The sequence below is a fragment of the Adiantum capillus-veneris genome, chromosome 27 (assembly GCF_014529385.1).
Source record: "Adiantum capillus-veneris isolate H3 chromosome 27, ASM1452938v2, whole genome shotgun sequence".
NCBI lineage: Eukaryota > Viridiplantae > Streptophyta > Polypodiopsida > Polypodiales > Pteridaceae > Adiantum > Adiantum capillus-veneris.
Genome location: NC_140957.1, coordinates 124,396,603 through 124,424,535, shown reverse-complemented (window position 1 = coordinate 124,424,535; position 27,933 = coordinate 124,396,603). Strand labels below are relative to the sequence as shown.

At 44.8% G+C, this 27,933-nt stretch overlaps 1 protein-coding gene across 1 annotated transcript in view; it reads left to right on the top strand.

Moving 5' to 3' along the window:
- Positions 1–17,772, top strand: part of PPDK (pyruvate orthophosphate dikinase) — a 35,317-nt gene extending 17,545 nt beyond the window's left edge. The window contains exons 15-20 of the mRNA XM_086502486.1: positions 12,464–12,593; positions 15,457–15,585; positions 15,762–15,899; positions 16,042–16,119; positions 16,530–16,621; positions 17,457–17,772. Coding sequence (XP_086358612.1) covers positions 12,464–12,593; positions 15,457–15,585; positions 15,762–15,899; positions 16,042–16,119; positions 16,530–16,621; positions 17,457–17,502 — 613 coding nt within the window. The 3' untranslated portion in view covers positions 17,503–17,772. The remainder of the gene's footprint in view (positions 1–12,463; positions 12,594–15,456; positions 15,586–15,761; positions 15,900–16,041; positions 16,120–16,529; positions 16,622–17,456) is intronic.
- Positions 17,773–27,933: the final 10,161 nt, after the last annotated feature.

The following is a 27,933-nucleotide window of genomic DNA, read 5'->3' as shown; positions in this document are numbered from 1 at the left end:
TTCAAGCACCTGCTCCTTAAGCACCTCTTTTACCGCTGCATCATGCTCCGCCACCATAGGCAAGGTTTCTCTATCTCTCTTGGCGAGATTCTGCACCTGTTGCACTACCAAAGCACATTCCACCGCCACTTTCACCAACATGGCCATTAGCATGGTGCCACATATCCTCTTCATCTGCATATCATCGTCTGTAGGCCTGGACTGCTCCATTTGGTTGTCTTCAGGCATCTCTGCTTGCACTTCATCTTGCTCCTCGCACAAATTCACTGTTTCTCCACTCACATGCAAGAGATCATACTCATCATACCTGGATTGAGACGACTTGGTCTCCCAACTTGTGTCGGTATCCATAGAGCTACTGTCACTCGACTCAATCTCTTCCTCTGTCTCAAGCTCGGGAATCTCCTCTAGCTTCACCACTTTGACCTCGTTTGCAAACCGCACTCTTTGGCCTTTACCACACTTCAATGGAGCTTCTACAACTATATTTGAGCTTGGCAGCACATCTTTTGTCCGATCTGGAACCACCTGTACATCCTCCACAACTGGAGCCTCTCTAGCCGGCATTCTCGGCATAGGAACCATCCTATCTCTCTGTAGCCAAAGAACCCTTGGTTCTTCTCGCACATGCAATTCCCTTTGCACCACTTTCAACTCAACTACCACTGCATCACATTGCCTTGACATCACCGCACTTGGCAAACCCCGTCTTGCTTCGCGCTTCTTCAGGATTGTTTTGGTCTGCCCTTTCGCTAGAGCTACCGCTTCTTCATACGACACCGGGCCATCTATTTCGACCTTGTCTTGCACTTCCTTATGCAGGCAGTCCATGAAATTTACTCAACTTTAAAAAACCGGCATCCTCTACAGCAGCTACCTTGATTAGCCGTCCCCAAAGGACTTCGAACTCCCATATGAATGCTTGAAAATCCGCTTCCAAGCTCTGCTTCAAATTGTCGAGCTTTCTCTTCACTTCGTCGACGCAACATATCTGCTTCAAAAAGCTGCCTCTAGGGCCTCACAATCACTCTTTTCTTCTTCACGTAGGCCCATCGAACCATAGCCTCGCTTTTCCGCGAACCAGGAGTGGGAACACCTGCACTGCACCTTCTTCTCTTGATAAACCGCTCTCCGGCACGAACAATCCGTAGTCTTGGAGCCAGGTTTCTGCATCTTCGACCCCAGTGAAAATGGGGAATCTGGACCACGCCATCTCTAGCAGCACCTGCTCTTCAAAGGTTGCACCTTTGACATATCCGAAATCACCGCTTCCACTTTAACAAGGAGCATCAGACCGCTGTCGAGGGTTATGTGTTCGAAACGTGAGCCGGGCAGGCACCGGGCCTTTGGCTGTGAGAGGTGTGAAAGAGAGAGAACGAGAACAACAGATGCAAATGGCTCTGGCAATCACCATAGTCTTCATTTAATAAATTCAAGTGTTCAATACAATGTAATCGGTAGCCAAGGCGGGCTGTTAGCAGCACCAACACTTGGATTAATTGGTAAATAGGAGTTTAAGCTCCCTTTATAGATTAACTGGCGGGTTGTTAACGACACTGGGGTTTAATAAAACTATTAATTAATCTTCAGACCGATGACGATGAAGGAAAATTTTGCCCGTCGCTTTATCTGCTTCAACTGCCCTTGGATTCTGCAAACTATAATTCTGCTCACTGCCTCAATCCTCATGTTTCAGTTATTATCAATTATTCTGCAGCTTCCTGCTCTATTTGCTTTGCACTGTCTTCATTGCCGCTCGCAAGCTTTGACTTCCTCCTCTAAGCGACTTGCCTTCAAGCTCTGTATGCTGGTGATTCCTCTTATCGAGCCAGAGAGAGAGAGAGAGAGAGAGAGAGAGAGAGAGAGAGAGAGAGAGAGAGAGAGAGAGAGAGAGAGAGAGAGCGCCTTTTTAACTTGCTCAAGTCCCTTGCTTGATCGTTAACCCTTGCTTGGCCGCTACACTTCTCGATTATGTCGCAGTTACTTTGTTGCTTCAAGGGAGCTTCGAGTCCCGAACTGATTGAGAGAGAGAGATCGATAGCCTAAATTGTCGCTCCTTTGGATTTAACGCCTCCTTCGAGAGAGAATTCGAGATTAATAGACCCGGCTTCTACCCTTCTTCCCCGCCTCAAGCTCCTTCTTGTTTACTTGTGCCTCCTCTCTAGAGAGAGAAAGAGAGAGAAATGAAATGAAATGAAATGTTATATTAACGTTTGCAAAAGGCCAAAGTGACCTATGAGACCAGAAAGTTACAATGCGGTGTATCTAATACAAAGTCAGATTAACAAATTAAATTAAACTAGGATAACAAAATATAAATACTGCGGAATCCTAAACTAAGCTGATAGGTGTGAAAGGTGAAAGGCGTGAAATGTGTGAACTAAGCAGTACAATGTGTAGACAATATGGGAGGGAAGTAGAGATCCATCTTCATAGAGATCCATCTTCATCTGCACTCTGGACGACGAAAAATTATGGCTCGAATCCTTTGCTGTAGCCTCCTTCGAAACTGTGTAGCTCCTCTTCTCCATTGGGGTCGTCTAGATCTCCCTAGCTCCAATGCTCGGTCTATGAGAATGCCAGTAGTGCGGGCAGACCTCTACACTGTTGGCTGCTCCTCTGTCTGTTCTTCTGGGTGTACAATATCTAGTGTAAAGAAATCTGTGATCTGTCTCTTGGGTTGTCTCTCTTCAGCTCTCCTCAGTAAAGTTTCTCTATGTCTGTGTAACTCAAGTAGATATAGCCCAAGACATCTCTGATCCTCATAACTCATGACCCTAGATAGAGGCCCAAAACCTTCTTTGAATAGACAATGAAAACGGCCTCGTATCTCATAGTACACCGTGCAATGACATATGTAATGTACCTCTGTCTCTGGCTCTAGATGGCATAAGCGGCATATCCTGCTATGCGCTGGTGTCCCTCTGAATCTGCCAATCTCAATCTCGAGCTGATGTGAGGACGTGCGTATCTAGCCAATGGCACAACGCAGACCATGAGAAAGATGCGTGTCCATATAGCTAGGTCGAATCACAAACCCATCCCCCGTGAGGTGGAGAAGATGCTCTCTATAGAAAGCCATCTTTGTGCCCAACGCTTGTATCGGCTCTATCCATTGTCTTCCTCGTGTCCAGCTGGATCAGATCGTGGGATCAGATCTTGACAAATGAGTCTATTAATCTCTACCCGCGTCAGAGACCTCAAGGGTGCTTGTAGAGAGTATTGAAAAGGAGGCAACCTGTCCATGGTGAAACCATGTGTCTGAAACCATGATGCCATCTGTGCATACCAGCATGATGTATCCCCATTAAGAGCTAATTGTCTGGAGGACTCTAGAGCCACCCTGGCATATCTGTCTCTGGTAGTATCCCACAGACTGTGTACAAAGGAGACTGATCTGGTAAGCGCCTCAATCTCCATAGGAGGGGCAGCTAATTCCGCTTGAATGATATCATGGGGTACGGAAGCCTTGGCTCTAATCAGTCGAGAGATCATAGATATCAGGGGCTTCTCCATACGCCTCCAACCATCCTGGCCTACAGAAGGTCCCCAAACTTGCACCCCATATAACATAGTAGAGGCAACCAAAGTATCAAAGAGCCATAACTTTGTCCTAGGTTCCTGGAACTGAACCTGCGAACACATCCTCTCCATTCCTCCCACAGCCGCACCAGCTCTAGTTAGTCTAGTCTCTGCTGCTCTTCTCAAAGAAAATCTCGGCCCAGTAAAGACTACCCCCAGGTAAGTGTATGCATCTGTATACTCCACAATCTCCTGACCATATTTGAAAGTAGGTACTAATCTCCTGACCCATTGCGGTGTGGTGTTAAACACCATAACCTTGGTTTTACCTATGTTTACACACAATTCACTATCCTCTGCAAAACTGTGTAGTGCATCCAAATGTCGTTGCATACCTTCTGGTGAGTCAGATATCAACACAATATCATCAGCATATAGCAACAATGGGATCCACGTCCCTGCCAGCTGGGCACCCCTGTCACCCTCTCTGTCAATGTAATCAGACACCTCATCAACATACATACCAAATAGAGTAGGAGACAATGGGCAGCCCTGTTTCACTCCAATAGTAGAGTGAACTAAATCAGACACCCCTTCCGGGGTGCGTACATGTCCCATCACCGATATGTACAAAGCCATACTCCCCCAAATCACCTCTATGGGCACCCCCATCTCCTGTAGTCTGCGCATCAATCGAGCTCTTGGTACCATGTCAAATGCTTTGCGAAAATCCACAAAGCTACAATAGATCCGTTTCCCATGTGCTCTGCCCTCCTCAATGATGGCCCTGAGTGTCTGAATATGATCAAGAGTGGAGAGACCCCTCCTGAAGCCGGTCCGACCCTTTGCTCGTACACCTTCGCCCTCTGCCCAATTACTCAAGTGTTGCTCCAGAATAGATACATACAACCATGGCTATGTGTGTCCAACCATAATAGTGCGGTAGTTCCCAGGCTCTGTAGGGTCACCAGCCTTGAGGATGGGCACAATATTAGACAACCTCCAAGTCTCAGGTAACCCCTCACACATGGCACGATTGAAAAACACTACGAGAACCTCCATCACTGGGCAAGGTTTGGTAGGGTCTAGAAGGGGTTCCTGTCCAGGAACCGTATATAATGATGTCGCATATTGGCCCCACACATCAGTGAAGTAATCACTGGGGGAGGGGAGTGCTCATGGAAGAGTCGCCATGCCTCTCCTGAGTCCCTACTCAAGAACATCTGATATAAGTCTCGCTCAATCTGAGCTAGGTAAGCTCGCTTCTTCCGTCGCACAAGGCATCGGAAAGCAATCCAAGACTGTCTATAAGTGATGACTCCTAAAAGAAGATCCCTATGAAGCTGGGCTCTCATCTCTCTGCACTCCTCATCATACCAACTATTATGGGGCATGCTCCCAGAATGTCGTCTCTTGCCCGGCTGAGTGTGTGGGTATGCCACTGATGCAGCCCCATGTAGTGTCTCAGTCAGTAGAATGTGCACTCCTCCACTGAGAGGCCTGTACTGTTTGTGCCAGCTGTGCCTTCCAGTAGACGGTCCCAGATCTCCTCTGTATAAACAAAATCAGTCTCTGGTGTAAATGTATAGCGGGTGTGTGACCTGCCTCCTGATGTCTGGGTTGTACTATACTGAAATTTTACGGACAGTGTCAAGAGAGCATGATCTACCGCTATGCCCCCTGGTCTGGCTCCCACTGTGAAATCCTGAATGCAGGGGACAAAGCTTGGTTGTGTCATAACATAATCCACTGTACTGGCCCCATGTCTTTGTGGAAAGCATGTCAAACCGGCTGCTCCAGGAAATCGCTGTAAACCGTTGAGTATGGCGAATCCGTGTGTGGTCGTCATTTCCATGAGGTATCTCCCGTACTCCGTATGCTCTCTGTCATCTGAGCATCTGTCAAGTCCCAACTCACCCACATCCTGCTCTCTAAGCATCTCATCTGATGTGTCGTAGAAGACTGTCTGCGAGTTGCCCGTTCGGGCATTGAAGTCCCCTAGGAGAATGATATCACCGTCCCTAGAAAACTCCCATATGTCATCATCTAGTATAGAGAAAGGCGACTGCCCTCTAGATGCAGCATACACTGATGTATTGGGAGGAAAGTAACATATGGCAATATATAGGAATCGACCTGTGTCAGCTCTCAGTCTCACCCACATATATTCAGCATGATCATCTCTTCGTAGAATATGCAGTAATGGTTGTAGTTCCTCTTTGAATAGCACTGCTACTCCTCCTGAACCTCTACTCCGATGCTCAGATCTCGCATTTGTCTTGTGAGTTGTCTCCCATCTGTATCCCACCACATGTGGCATCACCTGTCCAGGGGCTTGATGAGTCTCTGAGAAGAATACAATATCCTTGTCTTTGAAACTATCCTCAAATGCACCCACTAGAGGGGGAGCGGGGGGGGGGGGGGGGGGGGGGGGGGGGGGGGGGGTGCTTTGACTTCATACCCTCAAAAGATTGGGCGCCCAATCGGCTCGCGGGACTAGGCCCTTAGGGCGGGCTGCCCTGTCATCAGTGCGGGCACCCGAATGCCACCCGACGACCACCAGGAGTGCCACCATTGGCTGGCTGCCAACTACTGCTGTCAAAACCGTCGTCGTGCTGCCTCGAGCAGAGCTTGCATAGCGCCAGCGCTGCCAACTCAACGCCATAGCCATGAGAAGGGAGCTCATTCTCCCCAGCTCGTCACACCAAATGAGTGTCATGCCATAGCCTATATAGCCCTCTCTTCGGAGCCTGTTCCACGCATGTGGGCTCAATGGCGGGCCACTTGGCAGCATATGGAGCGCCCTCCCTTGGGTGGGTTGAAAAAACCCCCATGAACACTAGAAAAACTAATTTTTTGTTTAATTTTTCCCACCTTGTCATTTTCTACGTGAAGCTCCTAGTGCCAAGCCACAAAGCACCCATGAAACCTCATAGTACCGGCTTCAAAGTCCACTATCCCGGCCCCATTCCGACCTCGCCAAACCCGCAACCCAAAGCCATCAAAAACAGGGAAAAACATATGTGACCCCCCTTCTTGGGCAACAAACTTCATCGGACCGCAACTTCGCAACTGCATTGCCATCACTGAGCCGTCAATTCTTGCTGAGTCCCCATGATGCGTACCTTGCTCTAGAACCCTGTCGAGGTAAAAGAAAACGCCAGAATGGCACCTCTCCGAAATAGTCAGGTGGGCACAAACCGGGCCCTCGACAAATCTTCAAATGTCCATAACCTACAATCCAGAGCTCCGGTCCGCAATCCGAAAAGACGGGCATGCTCCATAACTTGAGCTTTACACATCTATTCGTTGACGTCTGCCCAGGCCGCATGTCCCTAGTTGCCCTATTAATTGCAGATCTGCTAGACCTTCTCAGCTGCAATATCTTGCTCACCGAGGCTCCGTTTGACGAGCCGTTTGACCCGGCTTCTAGAGCACCTCGAACACTACATTCCATATCACTGACTCGGCACTTCGAGCATGTTTATCTGTCATCCCAATTGGACTAGTCTTGGAGCCTTTTTGGCCTAAAAAGCCACATTAGGCATACGCTTCCACTAGCACCTGCTTGCCCAGGTCTTCCGTACTTGCCTTAGCCCTTTGTCCTGCACCTACTAGCACCCATATCTTGGCATAGAGGACTTCCCTGCACAGACCAACTTTGGCTGCACCAACGTGTGTCCAGCCTCTTGCGCCTGAGGAGGAGTGTGGGAGGGGTCGGGAGATGAGGCTGAGGGTCTACACCGGGGAGAGAGGACAGGAGGTGGGGGTGAGGGTGGAGGAGGGGGAGGGGGTGGAGAAGGTGGAGCGGCCGCGTCTGAAGGAGGAGGAAGAGGCGGCGGAGCTGAGGTGGGTGGAGCCTCCTCAAGGGGGTCCTGTTGAAGGGGTCAAAGCGGTTGCTTGTCGGAACCCAGTGTTGTTGAGCTGAAGGAGATCTGCCACGAGGGGGAGCCGTGTGACGAGCTCGTCCCTGTCGACGGCGGCTAGGCGCCTATTGCTAACCGTCAGCTGTTTGATCGTTGGCCTCTGTCAAAGTACCAGTTTGCGTGTCTTGAGTATTTGACTACTGGGCATGCTCAGCCTTGGGAGGCTGCTCATGCGTTGTGGGTCGGGATCTCCTGCGAGGACAGGCCTTTGCAAGATGGCCCATTTGTCTGCAAATGAAGCACTGATTCGAGAGACCCGAGTACTCGACACTCTGTCTGATCCAACCCCCACTCACATGAGGCAGAAGTATCACCTTCGGGAGTGAGTGCGTGTCTTGAACAAGAACCTGCACAATAGGTAAACGTGCGGCCTTGGCCGTAACTGAAGCTGCAGTGTGCGGTGACTCCAGAACAATTTTAATTGTGGAACCAATCCTAGGAAGTAACGAGAGATACTGCCTGGGAAGCAAACTGAGATAGGCAAGTTGGCCTCCTCCTTAAGCATATCAAGAAAAAGTGGTAACAACGATGTAGCCACTTCTCATGGTTCTTCTACGAGTGGTAAATCACCTGTTTCTAATGCTTCTACTGGCAGCACTTTGTCCGGGAATTCTGGTGAAAAGGGCAAAAAGAAGATGCGTTGCCATTATTGTAAAGCTAATGATCACTTGATCAAGTAGTGTCCTAAGTTGAAGGCAAAAGAGGCTAAGAAGAAAGAGGCCGGCTCTACTACAAGTGCAGCTATTGTAGAGTCTTCTATGAAAGGAGATTGTGATGTTGATGTAGATGCAAAATGGGCTTTAGTGCAAAGTGCACTTATGATCCTTCTGTCCATGATGCATGTATGTCAGTTGCTGCAGATGCTCATGTGTGGTACTGGCGTGTCATCAGCTGCTACACAATAGTTTCTGTGTGTGGTCTTGCTTTATTTAATCCCTTTAGGTCACTTGGGCCCCATCAGACGGGGTTCTTCAAGTTGGTAAAACTTCTTCTGCTGCTTCTTCTAGGGTTTAGGCTCCTCGGTCGAGATCTGCAGGTTGGCTCTGTTCTTCAGTGGCTTGACACGTAAGCAGTTTGTGACACTCCAAGCCCTTTAGGCAGCCCACAACAATACTTCTCAATCTGCCATGTCAATGCCACAAACCTGTAGGAGGTTATTGAGAGCAACGCTTTAGAGAACCTCTGATTGTAGGCTCTTGCAAGTAGCCGCAGTAAGTTGGTGCCAATTCGTCATGACATCGGCTTCAAATTCATTTGACAGCCACGCAGATGCAAACATGTGCTATACCCATGTGGCAGGTTCCTGTCCTTGCATTGCCTTTCAAGAAAGTGGCAGCTTTCTTGACCTTGGAGGCTTCTATAAAATTCCCCCCTGCATAAGCTGTATCAAACTGCTGAAGGAAGGTAAGAGCCTTTGCCTTATCCTCAAAGCCGTTGAAAGTATCAAACTTCATAGCTTCACCACCTTCTTTGTAGGCTTTTGGCTTTTCAAGGCTCCCAAATTATCATAGGGAATTGTCTGCAACATGGGCACTGTAATAGGGATCATCGGCGCTCCTTGGTCATTGACATTCCGCGTCACTGGTGCCATATGTGCGGAAAAACCAGCCATGCCAAAATTGCCATGTGGCACCCCAAACTGGCCCTAATTGCACTGAAACCCTTGCTGTATATCATACATGGGGTTTGGCATCATGCCTTGCATACCCCCAAAGACTGTTCCTGGCATATATTGTTGGTTTCCAGGCGCATAACCAACCACGCTCTGAAACGCAGATCCACACTTAAAATACCTTGGATGTATCGTGGGTGGTGGAAAAACGTGTTGCATAGCCTGGAAACTGGTTCCGTGTCCATTTAATGTAACATTTGGACTTTGAAAGGTGGTTGGCTGAACTGGCAAAGCCTATAGAATAGGCGTCCTAACCACTTGGTCGTGGATAAAAGGAAGTTGTCTTAGAGCCCCAACTAACTCCGTAACATGTGAGTGCTCCCTGTCCTGCTGAGACGCACAAGGGACTCTGTTTCTCAACAAGCTCTATTGCATGAGACAGTTGCCTTGTCTGTTGTGACATTGGTGGCGCTTGCAGAAATTCCACAACCTAGGATTCTGCACCAACCGAGGAAACACGTTCACAGCGGCAACCAACCGTGTCCTGAACGCATCCTTGTGTAGTTGCTCAATCATATACCCTTGACCTTGTGGAGCATTCAAATCAACAAAAGGCACAGACAGGGGTGGCCGTATGTAAACTCTGGGCAGGTTCAAACATTGGAGGAGGAACAACTTCTCTGTCCTATGAAGAGGAACCCTTTTCCCTGCCGTCGTTTGTCCTGTAAGCCATAGTGTAATTCCGAGTTCCTATGCTGTGTGTCTGCGCTGCAAACCAACCAAGGCTCACTCTTTAAGGAAAGAGTTATTCTGTCCCGACGACGGAACCATGACACCGGCCCGTAGGGCGGTAGACTTTGGCTTTCACCCAAATCTTCTCTTGAAAAACTTTACTTGAACTTCACGACATAGAGAAACCAAACCACGGCTTGGCAGCTAGAGTGCTACCAAGTAGACAGTGACACCCTGTAGGCCCCAAAGACTGACGTCCCCTTGGGTATTTCCTTGTTCTTATAAAACTTGAGATAAACCCTGCAAATACCTACAAGCTGTCTTGCTTTTACTGGGCTGAAAATGGCCTACTCTAGCCGGATTTTGGTAGCATAACCGCAGTAGGAGGCTTCATAGATGAAGTCCCCATGCCAAAGGTGACTATCCCGGTGCATACGAGCACTTTTCCAAACCTGGCGAGAATCTGCAGCACGCTGAATTCTCTGTTTTCCGCCCGGAACATGCACCAGATCATGTGTACAATGATCCCCTCGCTTCCCGAAGCTCCTGGGGGTATTAGGGATCAATTAGAGTCGAAACCCTAAACCTGTAAAAATACACAATAGGCTGTAATTCATTGTTTTGGGCTCCGTTTCGCGTGCTTATCGCATCCTTAGCAAGCCCTCATCCTCCCACACATGACATACTCCCACACATGTAGGGCTACTTGCCCTTGGAATCGGACGAAATTTCTCGCGTGAAATCTCTCCAAATTCACTTGTATCTGCAGGGGATTAGCAATTAGCTAATCCAGTACGTGGACAAGAGGCTCTTGCCTCGACATATGCGCATGAATTCACACAACTATACATATAGATGAAAAGCCCTCGAGCGGGGCATCACGGTTCTCTTTTCAAAGGGGGAGAGAGATGCACGATAGCGGAATCATCATGCTACATAAGACAAGGGAGAAGGCAAGCTTTCCATTAAAGCTGTGATCACCTGCACCCACTACTCACACACACTTGAGTTCACTTATGGAGCAAAAATCAGCCTCCACTCTCAAATTGGGCGCCCCCTCTTCATGCAGACTTGGAAAATCAAGCTGGAGCCGCCAAGTGTGCACCTTGCCTCTTTTGAGTTAATTTCCTAGTACCCACCGACTTATAATTCTAGCGAGGGGCCTAAATGACTATGAACTAAGCCTAGAGTCCTAGACACCCTTTTAGTGCTCGGATTTGAGTGCCGAGTGGCCCAACCATCTCGTGGCGACCTGCCCTTCGTCATTGCGGGTGAAACTCTCGGTCGTCGCCCGTTTCATACCGGCCACACAAATGTTTGGCCATTTGTGACTTCAATGAGAATCCCAAAAATTAAATAAAAATCCAAGGAAAGAAACCAACAACTAAGGTTAGTGGTTGCCACAACCTCGTGACAAAATTCCCCGCCGAAAATTTGCCTAAATCTCCGTGGTTTTGTCAGTTCCTGCGCCGAGTTTCCACTTTCTTCACCTCCCCGCAGAGAGGTGGTCTCTGTTAGATTTCGCCGCGAGAACCCATCTGTGCTGCAAAAGGGACATCCGTAGAAGAAGAATCTTTCTGAGCTATGATACGACTGTTGGCTTCAACATGGACAGCTTGCTTCCCTTCCAATACTCCCTTGATGCACCATCGTTGTCTCTTACACGGATAGAGATTACGAGACTCGTTTGCCAGGACCTGATCCACTTGTGGATACCAGGAGACATGGATAGAGCCGACACAGGAGTTGGGCACGAAGATGGCTTTCTATAGAGAGCATCTTCTCCAACTCATAGGGGATGGGTTTGTGATTCGACCCAGCTATATGGATACACATCTATCTCATGGGTTACGGTGTGCCATTGGTTAGATACGGACATCTTCACACCAGCTTGAGATTGAGACTGGTAGATTCAGAGGGATACCAACAACTAACGAGATATGCCGCCTATGCCATACAGAGCCAGAGACGGAGATGCATTATATATGTCAGTGCACAGTGTATTATGAGATACGGGGTCGCTTCCACTGTCTATTCAGAGAAGGCTTCAGACCCTTCTTTAGAATCATGAGCTATCAGGACCAGAGATGTCTTGGATTGTATCTACTTGAGTTACACAGACACAGAGATAGTTTACTTAGGAGATCTGGAGAGAGACAATCCTAGAGACAGATTACTGATTTCTTCACACCAAACACCGGACAGATAGAGGAGCAGTCACCACTGCAAAGCTCAGCTCATACTCACACCCGCGGTACTCTCATTGACCAAACATTGGAGCTAGGGAGATCGAGACGCCCACGACTGAGGAGAGTAGCTTCATAGCATCGACGAAGACTACAACAGAGGATACGAGCCATACCATCTCGACATCCAGAGTACAGATGAGGATGGATTCATCACCCATTGTATCAATCATGACACATACCCCATACAGTTCCAGCTAGTAGCACTTCTAGATTCAATGTAGTATCTCTTTTATTTTTCCTTACTCAGACATGGTATCAGATTCAGCAGTTTGTAACAGATTGGTCACATGGGTCATTTTGGCCTTTTGAAGACATTAATATATCATTTCATTTCTCTCTCATGGTCCCCCCGGTGTAATGTAATTGTTTAAGCTTTGTGTGTCTTGAGAGATTTTGAACAATCTATATGCTTGGCTCTGCAGGCTTGGAATCTCGTACCCGGAATTGACACACATGCAAGCAAGGGCCATATTTGAGGCGGCAGTAAACATGAGCAATCAACGGATAACAGTACTTCCGGAAGTTATGGTTCCCCTTGTGGGAACGCCTCAGGTTTGAAAACTGACTTGCTGAGCTGGTTCTGTTTTCTGTCCAGTTTCTTATGCTGTTTGATTCTTTTCAATTGGGCCGTTTAATTTGGGTTTTTGATACGAAAAGCCTTTCCTTTTCCTGAACTATGTATGGAAGCAACTCTGAACGTAGTGTTGAGAGGAGTAGAGCTTGATATGTGGATGCAGTCACACAAAGATGACAAAATAAATGGGCGATCTTCTCTTGCTCAAAGAATGGCATGCTGGTTTGTGAATCTTGCCCTATGCAGGGAGCTCCTTCAAAGGAAATTGAGACACTAATGCTAGAAATAGCTATGAGTTTAAGACAAGATAAAATTGCACACTTATAAAGGTTTAGAGTACACACAATAGATCAAAGAGGAGATGGAGATACACAGGGTCAAGAACCGTTCTCATTGTCAGCACCAAGGCTGGTGGATACTATGGAAAGAGCAGGAGAGTGAGGAGATGTGGAGCTCTATGGTCCAGAGGAGATAGACAGGCCCACATGTATGGGGGCAAGCCTTGACCCTAAAATTTATTCAGGATTCAACCAAATTCCCTAGACATACAAAAATGGGGTGTGCTTGAGGAAGTGGCCAAAAGAGGATAATCAGAGGCCTGTTGGGTGGCCAATGGAATAGGTCACTAGGCGTTTGTGTGCAAAACAAAACCACTGTGCAGTGTATGCATTGTCAGCTTACAACCAAGGCTGTCTATGCTACAAAAGAAAGCGGGAAAGCAGAAATAGAGACATTTGTGAACTTATAACACCTCCTTTCACAATAAATGCTGAAGTTGCAGAGGAAAATGCTGCATTTTTAGCATGTGGGTAAGCAAGAAAAGGCTAACCATACAGCCAACGTGACACTTTCGTGCCATGTTAACCTTTGAACTTACATGCAAACTTGGTTGATTCGTCTTCAACAAAGGCCAAATTTAAGGAATTTTGGAGAACAAGCCAAGCAGTCCAAGTCAAGATTCTCTATCAGATTGGGAGGGATGGGCAGAAATAGAGAAGGGCTACAGCCATAGTAACATGGGACGCCCGTTTTTGGGCTTCTCGTCCCCACTCTCCTCCCATTCCCCATGTCTGAAGACCGTCGACGGCCTTGTTTCGAATCCCTCCTGGAAACAAGGTACCCCTCTGTCCTGGACACGTCCCGTGATACTATGGCTAAAGCAAACACCATTCCCCGCTGTGAGAAGGGACTAAAGCATCCCTTTAATATTTGCTTCTGTCCATGAAAATTATGGTCTGCAAAAGATGCAAGGAAGATCACACAGTACAGCATCAAACCTTTGGATTGAGAAATTTGAGCATAGTCCATCACGTCAAAGCACCTCCTCCACTGGGATCTGAACAAGACACAAGAACAAGAGGGGTGACATGTGTCATGCTCTATGCCATACGAGGAGATTGCAAAAAGCATAATCACCAGCAATGTTTGGGGATTTTGAGGTTTGGGAAGGAAACACACCTCCGCCTTTATTACAAGCATGAACAAATTAGTTCGTTCGACAGTGTGTGCTCTTGCTTGCATCATAGCTGCAAAGTGGCCAATTATTCCAAAGATGTTTTTTCTTTTCAAAGGATTTAGTAGGGTTTTGCGTTGCATTGGTGGTGTGTAATGCATTGTAAAAACCCTTGAGAGTTTTGCTCTTGTAGCCTTGATAAGTTTAAAAGGTATCGAGGGAGAGACACTATCATGGGGGTTATGTGAATGCAGCATGTGTATTGGCATGTCATGTGAAGAGGTTTTGTCACTGATTGTAGACCTTATCGCACTTACATTGCATCCTGTGTCGTCATCTCTCACTGCTAGAAACTGCTTGAGAGGACGATTTTTAGAGGTCCTCTCTTTTTCAGCAGCAAGAAGCCAGCTAACTTATGGGGCAGACGGTGAGGTTTTTGTGAGTGATGTGGCATTAATGTGTGTTGTGAGATCAACGGTAGGTTTTAATATATCTGATACTAGATAGATTGTTTGTGACCTGGTTTTCCTTGTAGAGCACATTGCATGAAAGTCTTCAGTCATGCAAACCAAAAGATGATGGTGTTTGTGCATCAAGATCCTTCTTTTCCTAATGTCATGGTGAAGGTTGAAGCTTGAATACAGACTCTGGAAGATTACTTGAATGAAGTTTTTAGTAACAGAATTAGAATGAAGTTGAAACATAGTGCAACGTTGAGTTTTTTCTTCTGCTAAGAATGGAGTTGTATTCGAATGTTGAAGTTGAATGGGGACTTGGCTCGTTTTCTGAATGCTGCAGCTGATCTAGGTCTTAATAAGTTGCCCTTGTATTTGCAATTCCAAGTCCCAACGCAAGGATCCCACAAATTTTCCTGAAAGCTGCTGCTGATCTGGGTCTTTTTAAGCCGTCCCCTGTATTTGCAGTTCCAACTGCCAAGACGAGGATACCAAAAATTTCATGGTTTGGAAGTCCGTGTGTGCTAGATAATGCTCCAAAATTCTGCCATTTTTCCATTATCACCTGAAAGGCCCGTTTTCATTGTCCTTTCACCAGAGCACCAAACCAAGATTGGCTCTTGTTCGGTGCTGCTTTAACAAGTATGGAAATGAGACCAGCTAGAGGTGTGTTAGGTCCATTGTTAGTATTAGTCTGTTTGAGCTGGAGGAATAGTAGCTTCTAAATCACCACTTGCTCATCGAAGTGTTCCTTCAGGCTTCCATGATAGGATTATATTTAGAACTAGCTGCCTACTCTCTATGCTGCCTACTCTCTATGTGCAATGCTGTAACAGTGATCTGTGCATATGTCAAAAAATTGACTTCCTAAAGAAGTTTTCGATTGTTTTTCGAAAGGATTTGAATGCTGAGTGCTACTTATTTTTGGTCCAGGAGTTGGCCCATCAGGTGTCGGAGATTCATAAAATAGCAGAACAAGTTTTTACAGAGACAGGAACACGCCTCACTTATAAGGTTGGGACAATGATAGAGATACCGCGGGCAGCCCTGGTAGCAGATGAGGTAGATCAGTGTCTGAATGTTGATCTTTTCTTCTTTCTGTAAGATATATTTTTCGTACGCCACAGAGTATACATGACAGTTGTAAAATATGAAAGGAATTGTAGATTGTACTTTTACTTTCAGTCAAGCTAGGCCAGGAATTATACCAATCTTTACTGAGTTTTTATATGGTACAGATTGCCGAACATGCAGACTTTTTCTCTTTCGGGACTAATGATCTAACACAGATGACATTTGGGTACAGTAGGGATGATGTGAGCAAGTTTTTGCCGAGCTATCTAGCTCAGGGCATTCTTCAACATGATCCATTTGAGGTTTGTAGATTTTGTGCACAAATGCTTATGTTTGTTTTGTGCTGATATAGTCGTAGGGACAACCAGTGACATTTTCTGGTCTAGGCAGGGATGATTGTGTTTACTATTTTAATTCTGAGGTCTTTTTTGAATTTTCATAAAGGTACTTGACCAGAGGGGTGTTGGACAACTGATCAAAATTGCGACAGAGCGTGGCAGAAAGACAAAACCCAATCTAAAGGTGATGTGTTTCATGTTTCTGGGCACTCTATGTAGTGGTGGTTCAACCGTTCCATGGGGTTTTGTGTGGATGTGATTGGTTGCAGGCATAGTTGCATTCAAACTCGTTTGAACGATTAGTAGACGTATTGGAGTTGAAATCGTGTTTCAAACTTGCCCCTAATTGGGTTTTAAAATTTGGGTTTCTTTCGCAATGGTCAGCAATTCACGATTCATTCTAGAGCATAATGCTATATTATCATGAAAATGTTGCTTGCTTGCAAATGCTCTATTGTAATACTCGGTGGTTATTTGGACTTGAATGCTACTAAATGCTCCGAAAATAGAATAGTGTTTGAAGTGCCATAGGGGTTTGAATGAAACTCGTTTCATACTTTCAGGCTCGTTTGATTGGCGTTTGAATGGTTGCAGGTTGGAGTTTGTGGTGAACAAGGTGGAGAGCCATCATCAGTAGAGTTTTTTTTCAAAACCGCTCTTGATTACGTCTCTTGCTCACCTTTCAGGTACATACCAAGTTTTCTCTCTTCCCTTACTTGATTCTGAATGAGCTGCACATTGACACATTAGCCCCTTGCTTACTCATTGCTGCTCTAAAACATACTCTTCTACATGCTTTATCTCATTGCAAAGCAATTATCAGGATGATAAAGTGACCTAAATTCATAGCACATTCCTATATGGCATCTGAGAAGTTTTACCTGCAGGAGAGCTCCTCATTATGCCATGCAAGAGTAGAAAACACCAAGATTAAGTGCAACTTTTCCGTCACAGCAGTATTTCCTGTTGGGACAAAATAAGATTGGTATCAAGTATCTGCAAGTTCGGCATGATCAGAGGGGGTGTGTAAGCCCAAAGCCATTTCTCTAGAGCATTAGTAAAAATTTAAACTCTGAGGACATGCATCCAAGGTTGCTTTTTGCCGGGCATGGTAATCGTTTTGGGGTGTTTTGCCCAATTTTTACGGGTGAAAATGTGAGCTACCCTTAAAAAAATACACACTAAAATATCAGAAAAATCATAAAAACTTGGGAATTTGAAGGGCAAGGGTGCCCATAAAAAAACAACTCTGGCAACATCTTATCATTGAAGGCAGCAGAAGTTCCATAGGGGGTCAGAATCAAGATTCTTGGTATTTTCCAGGGTCCATAGAACTGACGAAGATGCGTCTTTCAAAGTGCTCCCTTACTAGCAAGCACTTTCCAGTACACAATACATGTCCTTTGGTATTGCCTTATTCTTAACAGATATCCTTGCCCTGAATGCTGTATGCACAACGCCCCTTCAGATTTCTGTAACTACGTTTTTGGAATTTAAACTGGCTAATGTCTTTTGAAACAGGGTACCCATTGCAAGGCTTGCTGCAGCTCAGGCAGCCAACAAGTAGGACAGCTGTTTCACCTTTTCAAAATAACATCCAATAAAGGCTACAACTTCAGAATTGTAGATAGCATGCATCAAAAGCCTGCAATCATTCTACCATGTCATTTCTGTACAGTACTAAAAGCTGGTGCCACTAGATATCAGACGATATCTCAGTCTGCTCTGCTCAAGGCGGACAGAGACCAATTGGCTGTGATGATTGTGTGGGAAGAGCACACACATTGTTTTCTTCTGGTTAAATAAAGCAAAAAGCCTAGTAGGCATGGAAACATCAGTTTGCCTTGTGTTTTGAGTTTCTTTTTCTTTAATGATTTTGCTTTGGTTTGCAGTGGCATGCTACTGCTACTTTTGTCATAGCCTATGCCTATGTTATCTGTACTTTCTTTCAAGGTATATTCCTGTTTCTAAAAGAGGCGAGAGACAAGGAGGACAACTTATCAGGATCTTTTAGAGGTAACATATTAGGTAACACAGATATTTATTAATGTCAGTGGAAGTCAGCCTAATGGAAGGCAATGCTTGTGGTTCCGCAAAGAGTATAAGATGATTCAAGCATATGAATCTGAAGGCTATCTAAGCTATTGACTTCATTCTACAAGGAGTTACAAATTCAGTGGTCCCTGATGTGGTGGTTCCAAGCCCAAAGCATAATGGGTTCGGTCGCTGCATCTAGTGTCAGATCTCATGATTGAGCACTAAGCATGTAGTGCTTGCTACATCAAATATAGCTCCTCCATTTCTTGTCCATCTTCATTTACCGGGGCCTTCCTCTTGCCTTCCCTCCATTGATACTTCTCATACTGCTCTGATCTAAATTATCCATTCTTGAGAAGCGAAGACCATTTTGAGGTACTTCTGTAGAAAAGAGTGGCATTCTTCGGAAATTTCTTAAATCTTCAGGTAACAAAGTCAATCTTATGTGACACCATTGTCTTTCACCTCTATAGGTAAGTCTTAGTTTCTTAAGTTCTTGCTGAGCATTATCAGGCTCCTATGTCTAGCAGAGGTAAAACATCTTCTGATCAATCTCATGATTATGAGTGATAATGGGCTCAAATGTGCTGCCTCTTAACAACATGACCATTTACACACCTCTAGTGGTCCCATCTCATATATCCCTTCATCTTGGTAACTTTTATCTAGTAGTGATTTGTCTTTTGGAGTCATTTAGGGTTTATGACAAACTTATTCATGGGGTTCGGTTTTGGATGGGATAGAACTAAGTGGCATGCTTCGAAATATGTGCAAGCCGAACCACTCATGTCATGCAATGCTTAACCATGGTAGACTAAATGGATCATGTATATCATTAGATTCAACTATGAGCAGCTTTTTCCAACAATTAAATGTTGTAAAATAGCTGAATAAACATGATTTTATTTTTGCACGCATTGCACAAAAGTTGAAATTGCATTTACAAGCTAAAAAAATTGAAGGGCTTCTCCAGGAACCAAACTAAATTGTTTGAACTTGGTAAAAGTTCTGCAATCCTAATGAGGAGTCTTCATTGAATCATGAGATATTTTTGCTGCATGAACCCTATTTTTATTCAGCTTGAGTTCATTAGGTTCAAGTGTACTTGTCTGGGTCACAATGGAGCTTCATTAGCTTGGCATGTGATGTGCAATTGTCCTCTTCATTGTATCTTGTTGAATTGCAGCAATGATGAAAACAATTTATATTAGCGCAAGTATCATAATTAGAAGTTGGAAGTGTGCTTTTCTCACATAAATAAGAGGTCCTTGTCGATAAACGTTTATTCAAGACCTTTGGAAATTATGATTAAACAGGATCAAGTTTCTCATGTCCTACTATTTAACCAAATATTCGCGTTTGCATTTTCTTCAAGTGCACTCGAGTGTTGAAAGAAAGCATAATTATAGAGGAAGTCATGCTCTCTGTTAAACTCCTCCAATTGTTTGAATAATTGGAGCTTCAATCACGTTCAATTTTCTTCAATGTAGAACTAATGTGTATTAAAAGTGTATTCACTCATGCATGGATATTCAAAATGGTGAGAACTTAGCCAAATTAAGATTGTATGAGCCCAATTCAGCTCGTGTCCATCAAGTTCAGCCAGACTTATCTGGTCACAATTGTACTGAATCAACTTGGCCCTAGGTTATGTAGCTCAAGGAACAGAGCCCATGAGACTAGTCTGCATACTAATAGTGGTTGAGCTCGATATTACTTGTAGAATACTACTACGAAAATCATGATGACTACAGTAGGAATGTGATTAAGTTGATCATAATACAAAACTAAGCAGCTCAGAGCTTTGTAGCACTATAAAATGTGTGAGGTGAAACAATGGGTAGTACAATGTCAGTGTATGATGAACATCAATGTCTGCGAACGTCCGGCATTGGGTGTTGTTTGAGGATGTACCGCATCGTGTCATTGTAGAATGTCGCAAATGTCCACCATGGTAAGTACTCGTATTGGATGTCTCACATGTCGAGCTTAAGTGATTTGTATCCTCTTTCGCAGTCTTCGTCAATGTTGTGAGGTACCCCCAATCGTGGTCGTCTGGATCTCCCTAGCTCAATAGCCCGATCGATCAATGTAGCTTTGGTGTGGGTGATCTTTAGTCTCTGTTGAGTGGTATGCCCCTTTGTCTGCTAGTAGGTGGAATAATGTATAATCTGTCTCTATGTTGGTCTTCACAACATGGTCTCCTCGTGTTTATGTAGCTCAAGTAAAAATAAAATGTTATATTGATGCCTTCTAAAGGCCAAAATGACCTATGAGACCAAAGAGTTACATCATGGTGAATTTGAATACAAGGTCTAGATAAAAAGAAAGAAACTAATCAAACAGAAACACTACTAGAGCTTTAAAAGGTGGGTATCAAGAGCTCGAGGGGTACATATGCAAAAGTTGGGTGTGTACCACAAAGAACAGATACAAAATGTTGGATATGTGTGTATTATAATTTGGAGATGGCTCGCATCGATCGATGTGTGATCGTATCGGTACTCCATGGTGGGAGTTTGCATAGGGCGTTTTCCATGTCTCACCAGTATAGAGCTAATCATCAACTGCAACCTACTTTGTCGATGGGAGCATGCATTCATCTTGGGCTCCTGGATCTCCCAAACTCTATTGCTCGATCACTCAATATACCTCTACTAGTGATATGCCATGTATCCCTCCTCTCCGGCTGCTCTTGTCTTTGCTCAATCTTTTGATGGAAGAACAATGTGATTTGTCTCTCTTGGTGTCTCTCCCAATGTGTGAGCATCTCTTTGTTATTTGCTCAATATCGTTGAATCTCTAGTAGATAGAGTCCAAGACATCGCTGATCTTGGTATATCATAACTCTAGATAGAAGCTCAAAACCCTATCTAAAGAGGCAGTGAAAGCATATCTCATAGTATGTTGTACGATGGCATATATAGTGGAGTTCTGTCTCTAGCTCTCCCTCGCATAGCTGGCACAACTTCACCTCAGCTGAGATGCCTCGAAATCGGCGAGTTTGAATCTCCAACTAGTGTGATGATGTCTGGATCTCTCTAATAGCGCATCGTAAGCCATGGGAAGAAACTATCCTCTATGAGTTGAAGAAAATGCTCTTTGTATGTAGTATCTTCGTTCCTATCTCCTGTATAGGTTTTATCCATGTCCTCTATGTATCCAATTGAAATAGATCCTACTAAAAGGGGGGAGCCTGCCCATAGAGAAACCTTGTAGCTCAAACCATGTTTCCATCTATAGAAACCAACATGATGTATCTCCGTGTGCTTTCAAGTGCCATGAGGACTCTAGAGCCAACCAAGCATAATGATCTTGTGTGAGCTCCCATAAGCTGTGTATGAATGCCACTGATCTCGTAAGAGCCTCCACCACGAAAGGAGCCCAGCCTAGGCTTGATCATCCTGGAGATCATCGAAATAAGTGGACTCTCCATGTCTTGCCACCGATGTGTACGTTCATGCTAATGACTACGATGATCTACGGAGAGTCCTCATATTTGCTATCCATATAGCATAGCTAATGCAAACCACCCCAAGGTAATTATATATATCTCTATACTCCATTTGATCCTGTCTATAAGTAAAAACCACCCCAAGGTAAATATATATATCTCTATACTCCATTTGGTCCTGTCTATAAGTAAAACTGGGATCAACGCTTGATGCATTGTGTTGTGCATTAAACACCATAACCTTGGTCTTTCCAAGGTTAAGAGGCATATTAGTATCCTGTGTAAATGTGTGTAAAGCATCAAGATGGCACTGCATCCCCTCCGATGAATCCGAAATATGCACAATAGCATCCGCATACAACAATTGGGGTATCCATGTCCCTGCCAATTGTGCTCCTCCGTCACCCTCCCTCTCTATGTAGTTTGAAGCCTCATCGACATAGATGCCAAAAAGAGTGGGGAATAGTGGGGAACGAGTGAATAATCTCTGACATCATAATTGTACTGTACAAGGGCGAAGGGCCGGGGATGGCCCATTGGGGAACCCAGCCTGTCTATAAATATAGATAGGGATGGCAGAAGGTTCCCTGCCCTTATGCCTCACTGGTATCAAAGCTAGGATCATGGTTCTATTTCTATTTTGGGGTGTGCCTTTTTGCATGCATGCACCAAGGCGTGAAGAAGACGAAGAAGGAAAACTTGCTCGACTGTGTGTCGGGTGGGCATCGTCCCTAGCACACGCTCCAGCAGGCGACCTGCATCGATTCGAGCGCGAGTGATCTTGGTGGATTCGCGACGGCTTGAGGACAAGTTTTTGTCTCTGCGGTGCTCTCTCTCTCTCTCTCTCTCTCTCTCCCCCCTTCTCTCGCATCCCTGCTCCCGCCATCGCTGCCTCTTGAGGCCTTTGAGTTCACACTCACAGGCCGATACCCTTAAAGTTTTGGTCTTTGGAGATACACAAGGGTTGATCCCCAACTACCGGAAAACCACGAAGGCAGGAAGTGTTGGAGGCATTAAAATCTGAAACGCGGTGTTTTTTTTCCCTCTCTAAAAGCAGTAGATTGACAAGGTTATATACAGTTGGGCAAAGCTTCATATTTATTTATACCCAAGAAGCGCTCAGTTGGTGAGACCTTTGAGATGTAACCCCAAGGTTGAGGGTTCGAGGCTCACAAGTTGCGTTCTCTTGGGTGTATTCTCCTCCCCTATTGGGGGAGTGGTTCTCACGGTTGCCCCTCGGGGTGTAATGTGCAGCAATGTACAATAATACATGATATGTGTATAGTTTCTCCTCCCCTATTGGGGGAGTGGTTCTCACGGTTGCCCCTCGGGGTGTAATGTGCAGCAATGTACAATTGTAAATACATGATATGTGTATAGTTTCTCCCTACTTCCTTCCCCGCGTTGATGGTAAAAAAAAAAAAAGCTTCATATTTATAAATATGAATGGTAGCTTCCAAGGTTTGAGATCTGCTATAAACATATGAACTTGGGGGGCTTGAAGGTGTATATGAATGGTTACCTAATGGTTGGCACGACGTGCCATTTGGTGAACTTCATTTCACTAATGAAGACTTTCTTACGCTTTCGCTAAACCACAATATACTCTGTCCACGACAAATTGATGACTGACAAGGTCGATTCTACATAAGATAGGCTCTATGCACAAGGTGCATACACTAAACAGCATGTGGGAAATTTATCCCACTTAGAGTTTACAACTATGGGATGTTTCTAACTAGATACAAGGCATTACGACATGCCCACCACTACTTGTTACTGTCATATTTGATAGTAACAAGTGTCAAATTGAGTTGTCCATCACTACTTGTTATTGTCATTTGTGACAAGAATTAGTATCAAATTGAGTTGTTTTGCGCATGGAGCTTCATTTCTATACATGTTATAATGTTTGGGCACGACCCACTTGACAAGCATGGCATCTCCATTGTGTCTACTTGCAGAACATCTTTCGAGTTCGCAGTTTTGCCTTGGCTATGAGCCTAGTGACTTTCATCGATTCTATCTCCAGTGTATCAAGTTAAGAACTTTATCTTAAATCCACAAGAGAGTTTGAGATGATTTCTTCTGTAGCAGATAGGTATGGCAGGTTATCAAAAACCTTGTTCATGTGATATCATGAAACTTCGAAGAGAGCCTCAAGACAAGCAATCTCTTGTTTGCCTTACAGGTCTATGAACTAGCAACCACACATTCATGATTGGGTTATGTTATTAGGCATATCTCTTATGTATATGCAAGACATATTTGGGGAAAACCTCGTGTGACTAGTTTTGTTGGGGTATTGAGATTTCTTTTCATTGTCAAATGAGATGACAAGATTTTTTTAACAATCCAATTGTGAATAAGATTCCAACTTACCAGGATCTACTGTTTAGTCTATAGAAATGATTGTATCTTCAAAAGGCCAATGACCTTTGAGACCAAACGGATACAATCTTCGTAGATCTAATACAATGTCTGGGTACAAAATAAAAATGAAGTGAAGTGAAAAAACTAAAATCATCATCAATGACCGAGGATGCCCGGCATTAGTGCTATCCGAGAAAGTATTGCATCGGTCGTTGAAGAGCATCGTCAATGTCCACCTCTGTAAATAGTCATACTAGGCGTCTCCCATGTCATGGTAGAATAGTCTTGATCCTCTGATGGAGCCTCCATCAATGTCGTGGTCACTCTCGCAGATGTGGACGTCTAGCTCTCCTGAGCTCAATGACCCTATCAACTAATATGCCTCTGATATAGGTGGGCTATGAAGTCTGTTGTGAAGCTTGCTCATCTAAGTGCCAAGTCCTTGCTCTAAAAGAAGTCAGTGATCTCCCTCTATGAATGTGTGTGTGTGTGTGAGAGAGAGAGAGAGATCTCAATTGGACCACATCCCATGGCTTTGCTATTGGAGTTGAGGATGAGTGCCAATACAAAAGAGCTAATGGCTTTTCCAGGTTCTTGTCAAGCGAGACTTGCCGCTATTTGCGCTATCAATTTGAGATCAATGTTTCCCCTAAGCAGCAGCTTACGGCAGTTTTGCAATCCATTAGATGCAGATTGTGTCATTGGTCATCTTCACATTTGTCACTGGTAGACCCTCCCCTTGTGGCAAATAGGTGCTTTTTTGGTACATCTTACTGAATAGTGCATTCACAATATTTTGTATCGACTGCGTTGTCTTATCAAGAACTTCCTTCTTAGAGGCTCGGATATGGGCACAATACATGAACAATTTCTTAGCAAAGGAAAGCAAGACGGTCAATTACATAGGGACATTAAATGGAGACTCAGAGCCAGGCAGGAAACAGAGTTTGAGGTGATGATATAGAATTGAGATGGCTTTGAGAGCTCAAAAGATTTTGTTGCATCATTGAAGATATAATTGAGGCAACTTATGCACATCTTCACTTGGTAGAGGAGAGGCTTTCTTACCACTACCTGTGCACTTCTTCCGCCGCCCACCTCTCCTAGCAAGACATTGATGCTTCAAGAGGCATGCTCTCACACGTTTATAGCATACAAGGATAGGATGCATTGGACGTAGGGTGAGCACATATTTGTTTTTTTCTTAAAAGAGTTGGCATGGATCCTCCAAGTGAGCTACCTCCCCCCCCCCCCCCCCCCCCCCCCCCCCCCAATATAGAGCCAATGATAGATATGTATTATATATGAGAGACACATACCCAAAGATGTCTTGGACTGTATCTACTTGAGTTACATAGACACAAAAATAGTTTACTGAGGAGATCTAGAGAGAGACAATCCCAGAGACGGACTACAAAATTCTCAAATCTCCACACTAGACATTGGACAGATAGAGGAGAAGCCACCACTGTAAGGCTCATATCGAGGACTTGGAATCGGTTCAAATGGATGTGAAGACAATGTTTCTTCATAGGGATCTTGAAGAGGATGTTTACATGAAACAACCAGAAGGTTTTGCGATAAAGCTTGAGAAGCCAACACAGACAGAACTGGTGTGTAGACTCAAGAAATCTTTGTATGGCTTAAAGCAAGGCTCAAGGCAATGGTACATCAAGTTTGATAAGTACATTCAATCCTAGGGTTACGTACGGAGCCAAGAGGATCACTGCTTGTACACAAAGAGGTTGAATGATGGTTCCCTCATCATTTTGATTTTGTATGCTGACGATATGCTCATTGTCGGGAAGTCAAAAGATGAGATTGCACTTCTCAAGGACGCCTTAAGCAAGCAGTTTGCTATGAAAGATTTGGGTGATGCATATCACTTTCTTGGTATGCTCTTGGTATGCGTATCAAGAGATATTGCAAACATGATAAACTTTCACCGGAAGAGTATATTCACAAGGTCTTGCAAAGTTTTAATATGCAAGGGGGGAAAGCATTGAGTACCGCAATGACAGCATACGAAAAACTTAGCAAGCATGATTGTCCCAAATTGGATGCTGAAAAGGCAGAGATAGCAAAAGTGCCGTATTCTTTGGTAGTTGGCAGTCTTATGTTTGCCATGGTAAGCACACAACCAGACATTGCATATGCAGTGGGAGTGGTCAGCATGTTTATGGAAAATTCAGGCAGAAAGCATTGGGAAGCAGTGAAGCACATCTTGAGATACGTCAAGGGATCAACTAGCAAGTGCTTACGCTTTGGGAACGGTGATGCATCCATAGTTATTCAGAGTATGCGGGTTGTGTGGACACTAGGCGATCCACATCTGGCTCCAGTTCTACATTGTGATAGTTAAGAGTGCGATTGCATTAGCAAAGAACCCCGTGTTCCACTTCAAATCGAAACACATAGAGGTTAAGTATCACGTGGTCCGAGATATTTTGGCTAGCAAACGCATTGAGCTAGTCAAAGTTCACACATATGAAAACCCAGCGGATGCTCTAACCAAGAGCTTAGCTTCAGAGCGGTTCGCACATTACATAGAGATGATGGGCGTAGGGTGAAGCTAGGGTCATGCTTCACGTTTTGTACATTTGTACATAGTAGCCCCTACATTCTTTAGCCACTTGGGCCACGTTGGCCTTCAAGTGGGAGATTGTTGGGTTTCAGGCCTCGTGGCCGGGTTGTGGCTAGGCGCCCGCCCTCTTACTTCATTCTTTGTTTAGAAAGGAAATAAGGAGAGTGAGACTGGTGGTTTCACTGATGCTCCACCAAACACAAGGTGTGCTCTCCATCCCTTCTCTACTTCCCTCTCTTGCACACTCCGCTTCCATCCTTCAAGAACATCTTCTAAGTTTTTAGTTTGGCCTTGTCTATTTGTCCTCCAGGCAAAGTGTAGGGATAATTCCCACTAGAATAAGGCATGCCTATATAGTGGAATTAATTAGCAGTTTTAACGCTTTCGCTACTACAAGATAGGATACTCAATCAAAGACATCATTGCCACCTATTGGTTAGTTATAGCCAAGAGTGTTGGTGTAGGCTCTCCACTTCTCAACAAACTTGGATAAGGAGATAGAGTTCTTGCACTTTCACCAAGTGAGAATGAGCACATGTGAGTGTGTGTGTGTGAGAGAGTCTACCCCCAAGCACACCCCCAACTTGCCTTGGTCGACCCCTCCTTGTAGCTCAAGAATGAAATTGATTGGACCCCTACAAGCCTAGCCAATCACATGCTTTAGTCATGTTAAGAGACAATGCTAGCATTATGGCAAGTGTCCTTTTTACCCCTTTGAGAGAGAGGGCTTGGTGTCAAGGCGCTCATGAATCTTGCCTTGCTAGCCATTGGTGTGAGTTCTCTCTCCCCCTCTTATCTTGGAGGTTCCCCATCAATTTGAGAGAAGCTTGCCCATTGCGTGGGAAAGTGGCCCTCTCCTTGAGAAGCTGGCCCCTGCTCGAGGTTGCCTCTTTGCTTGAACCTGCCCTTGTGCTTCTGAGAAAAATCCCTTTGGGTTACGATGTGTAGTCAGCCTGCGTGTTAATTTCATCTTAGACTATGCTATTGCAACCACACGTTGATTTCCCCTTGCATGTGGACCAGCCTACATGTTAATTTTACCCTACGTGCAAGGAAAATGAGAGAGAGAGAGAGAGAGAGAGAGAGAGAGAGAGAGAGAGAGAGAGAGAGAGACTATGTAGCATAAGAGGATGGAGTCATCCATTCTCTAGGGCACTTGGCACAAGGACTCATGCCATTACACGAGGAAGCCATGCATATATGATATGTTAGATTAAGTTGCAAAAAGGCAACCAATCGTTGTCCATAGTTGGGAGCTAAAAACTGCATCGTGACTCACCAAAATATGGTTGATGTCGATAGACAATCTCCTTTTATGTGTAGAAATTCATGCCTTCTTAACATTTAATGATAATCATCAGTAATCATAATGATTAAATTACACAGATGGAACTAAAAGTAAGAGTTGAGTTGCGCCAAGGATTAATGGGGCGAGTGGGAAGAAAGCAAGGATTCAGGTAGCACTCTTTGAATTGAAAAGGAAAGGTTGAGGTGGGAGAAAAACATGAAGAAAAGGTGAGAAGATTATTGGTTCTCTCATTCCATGAGTT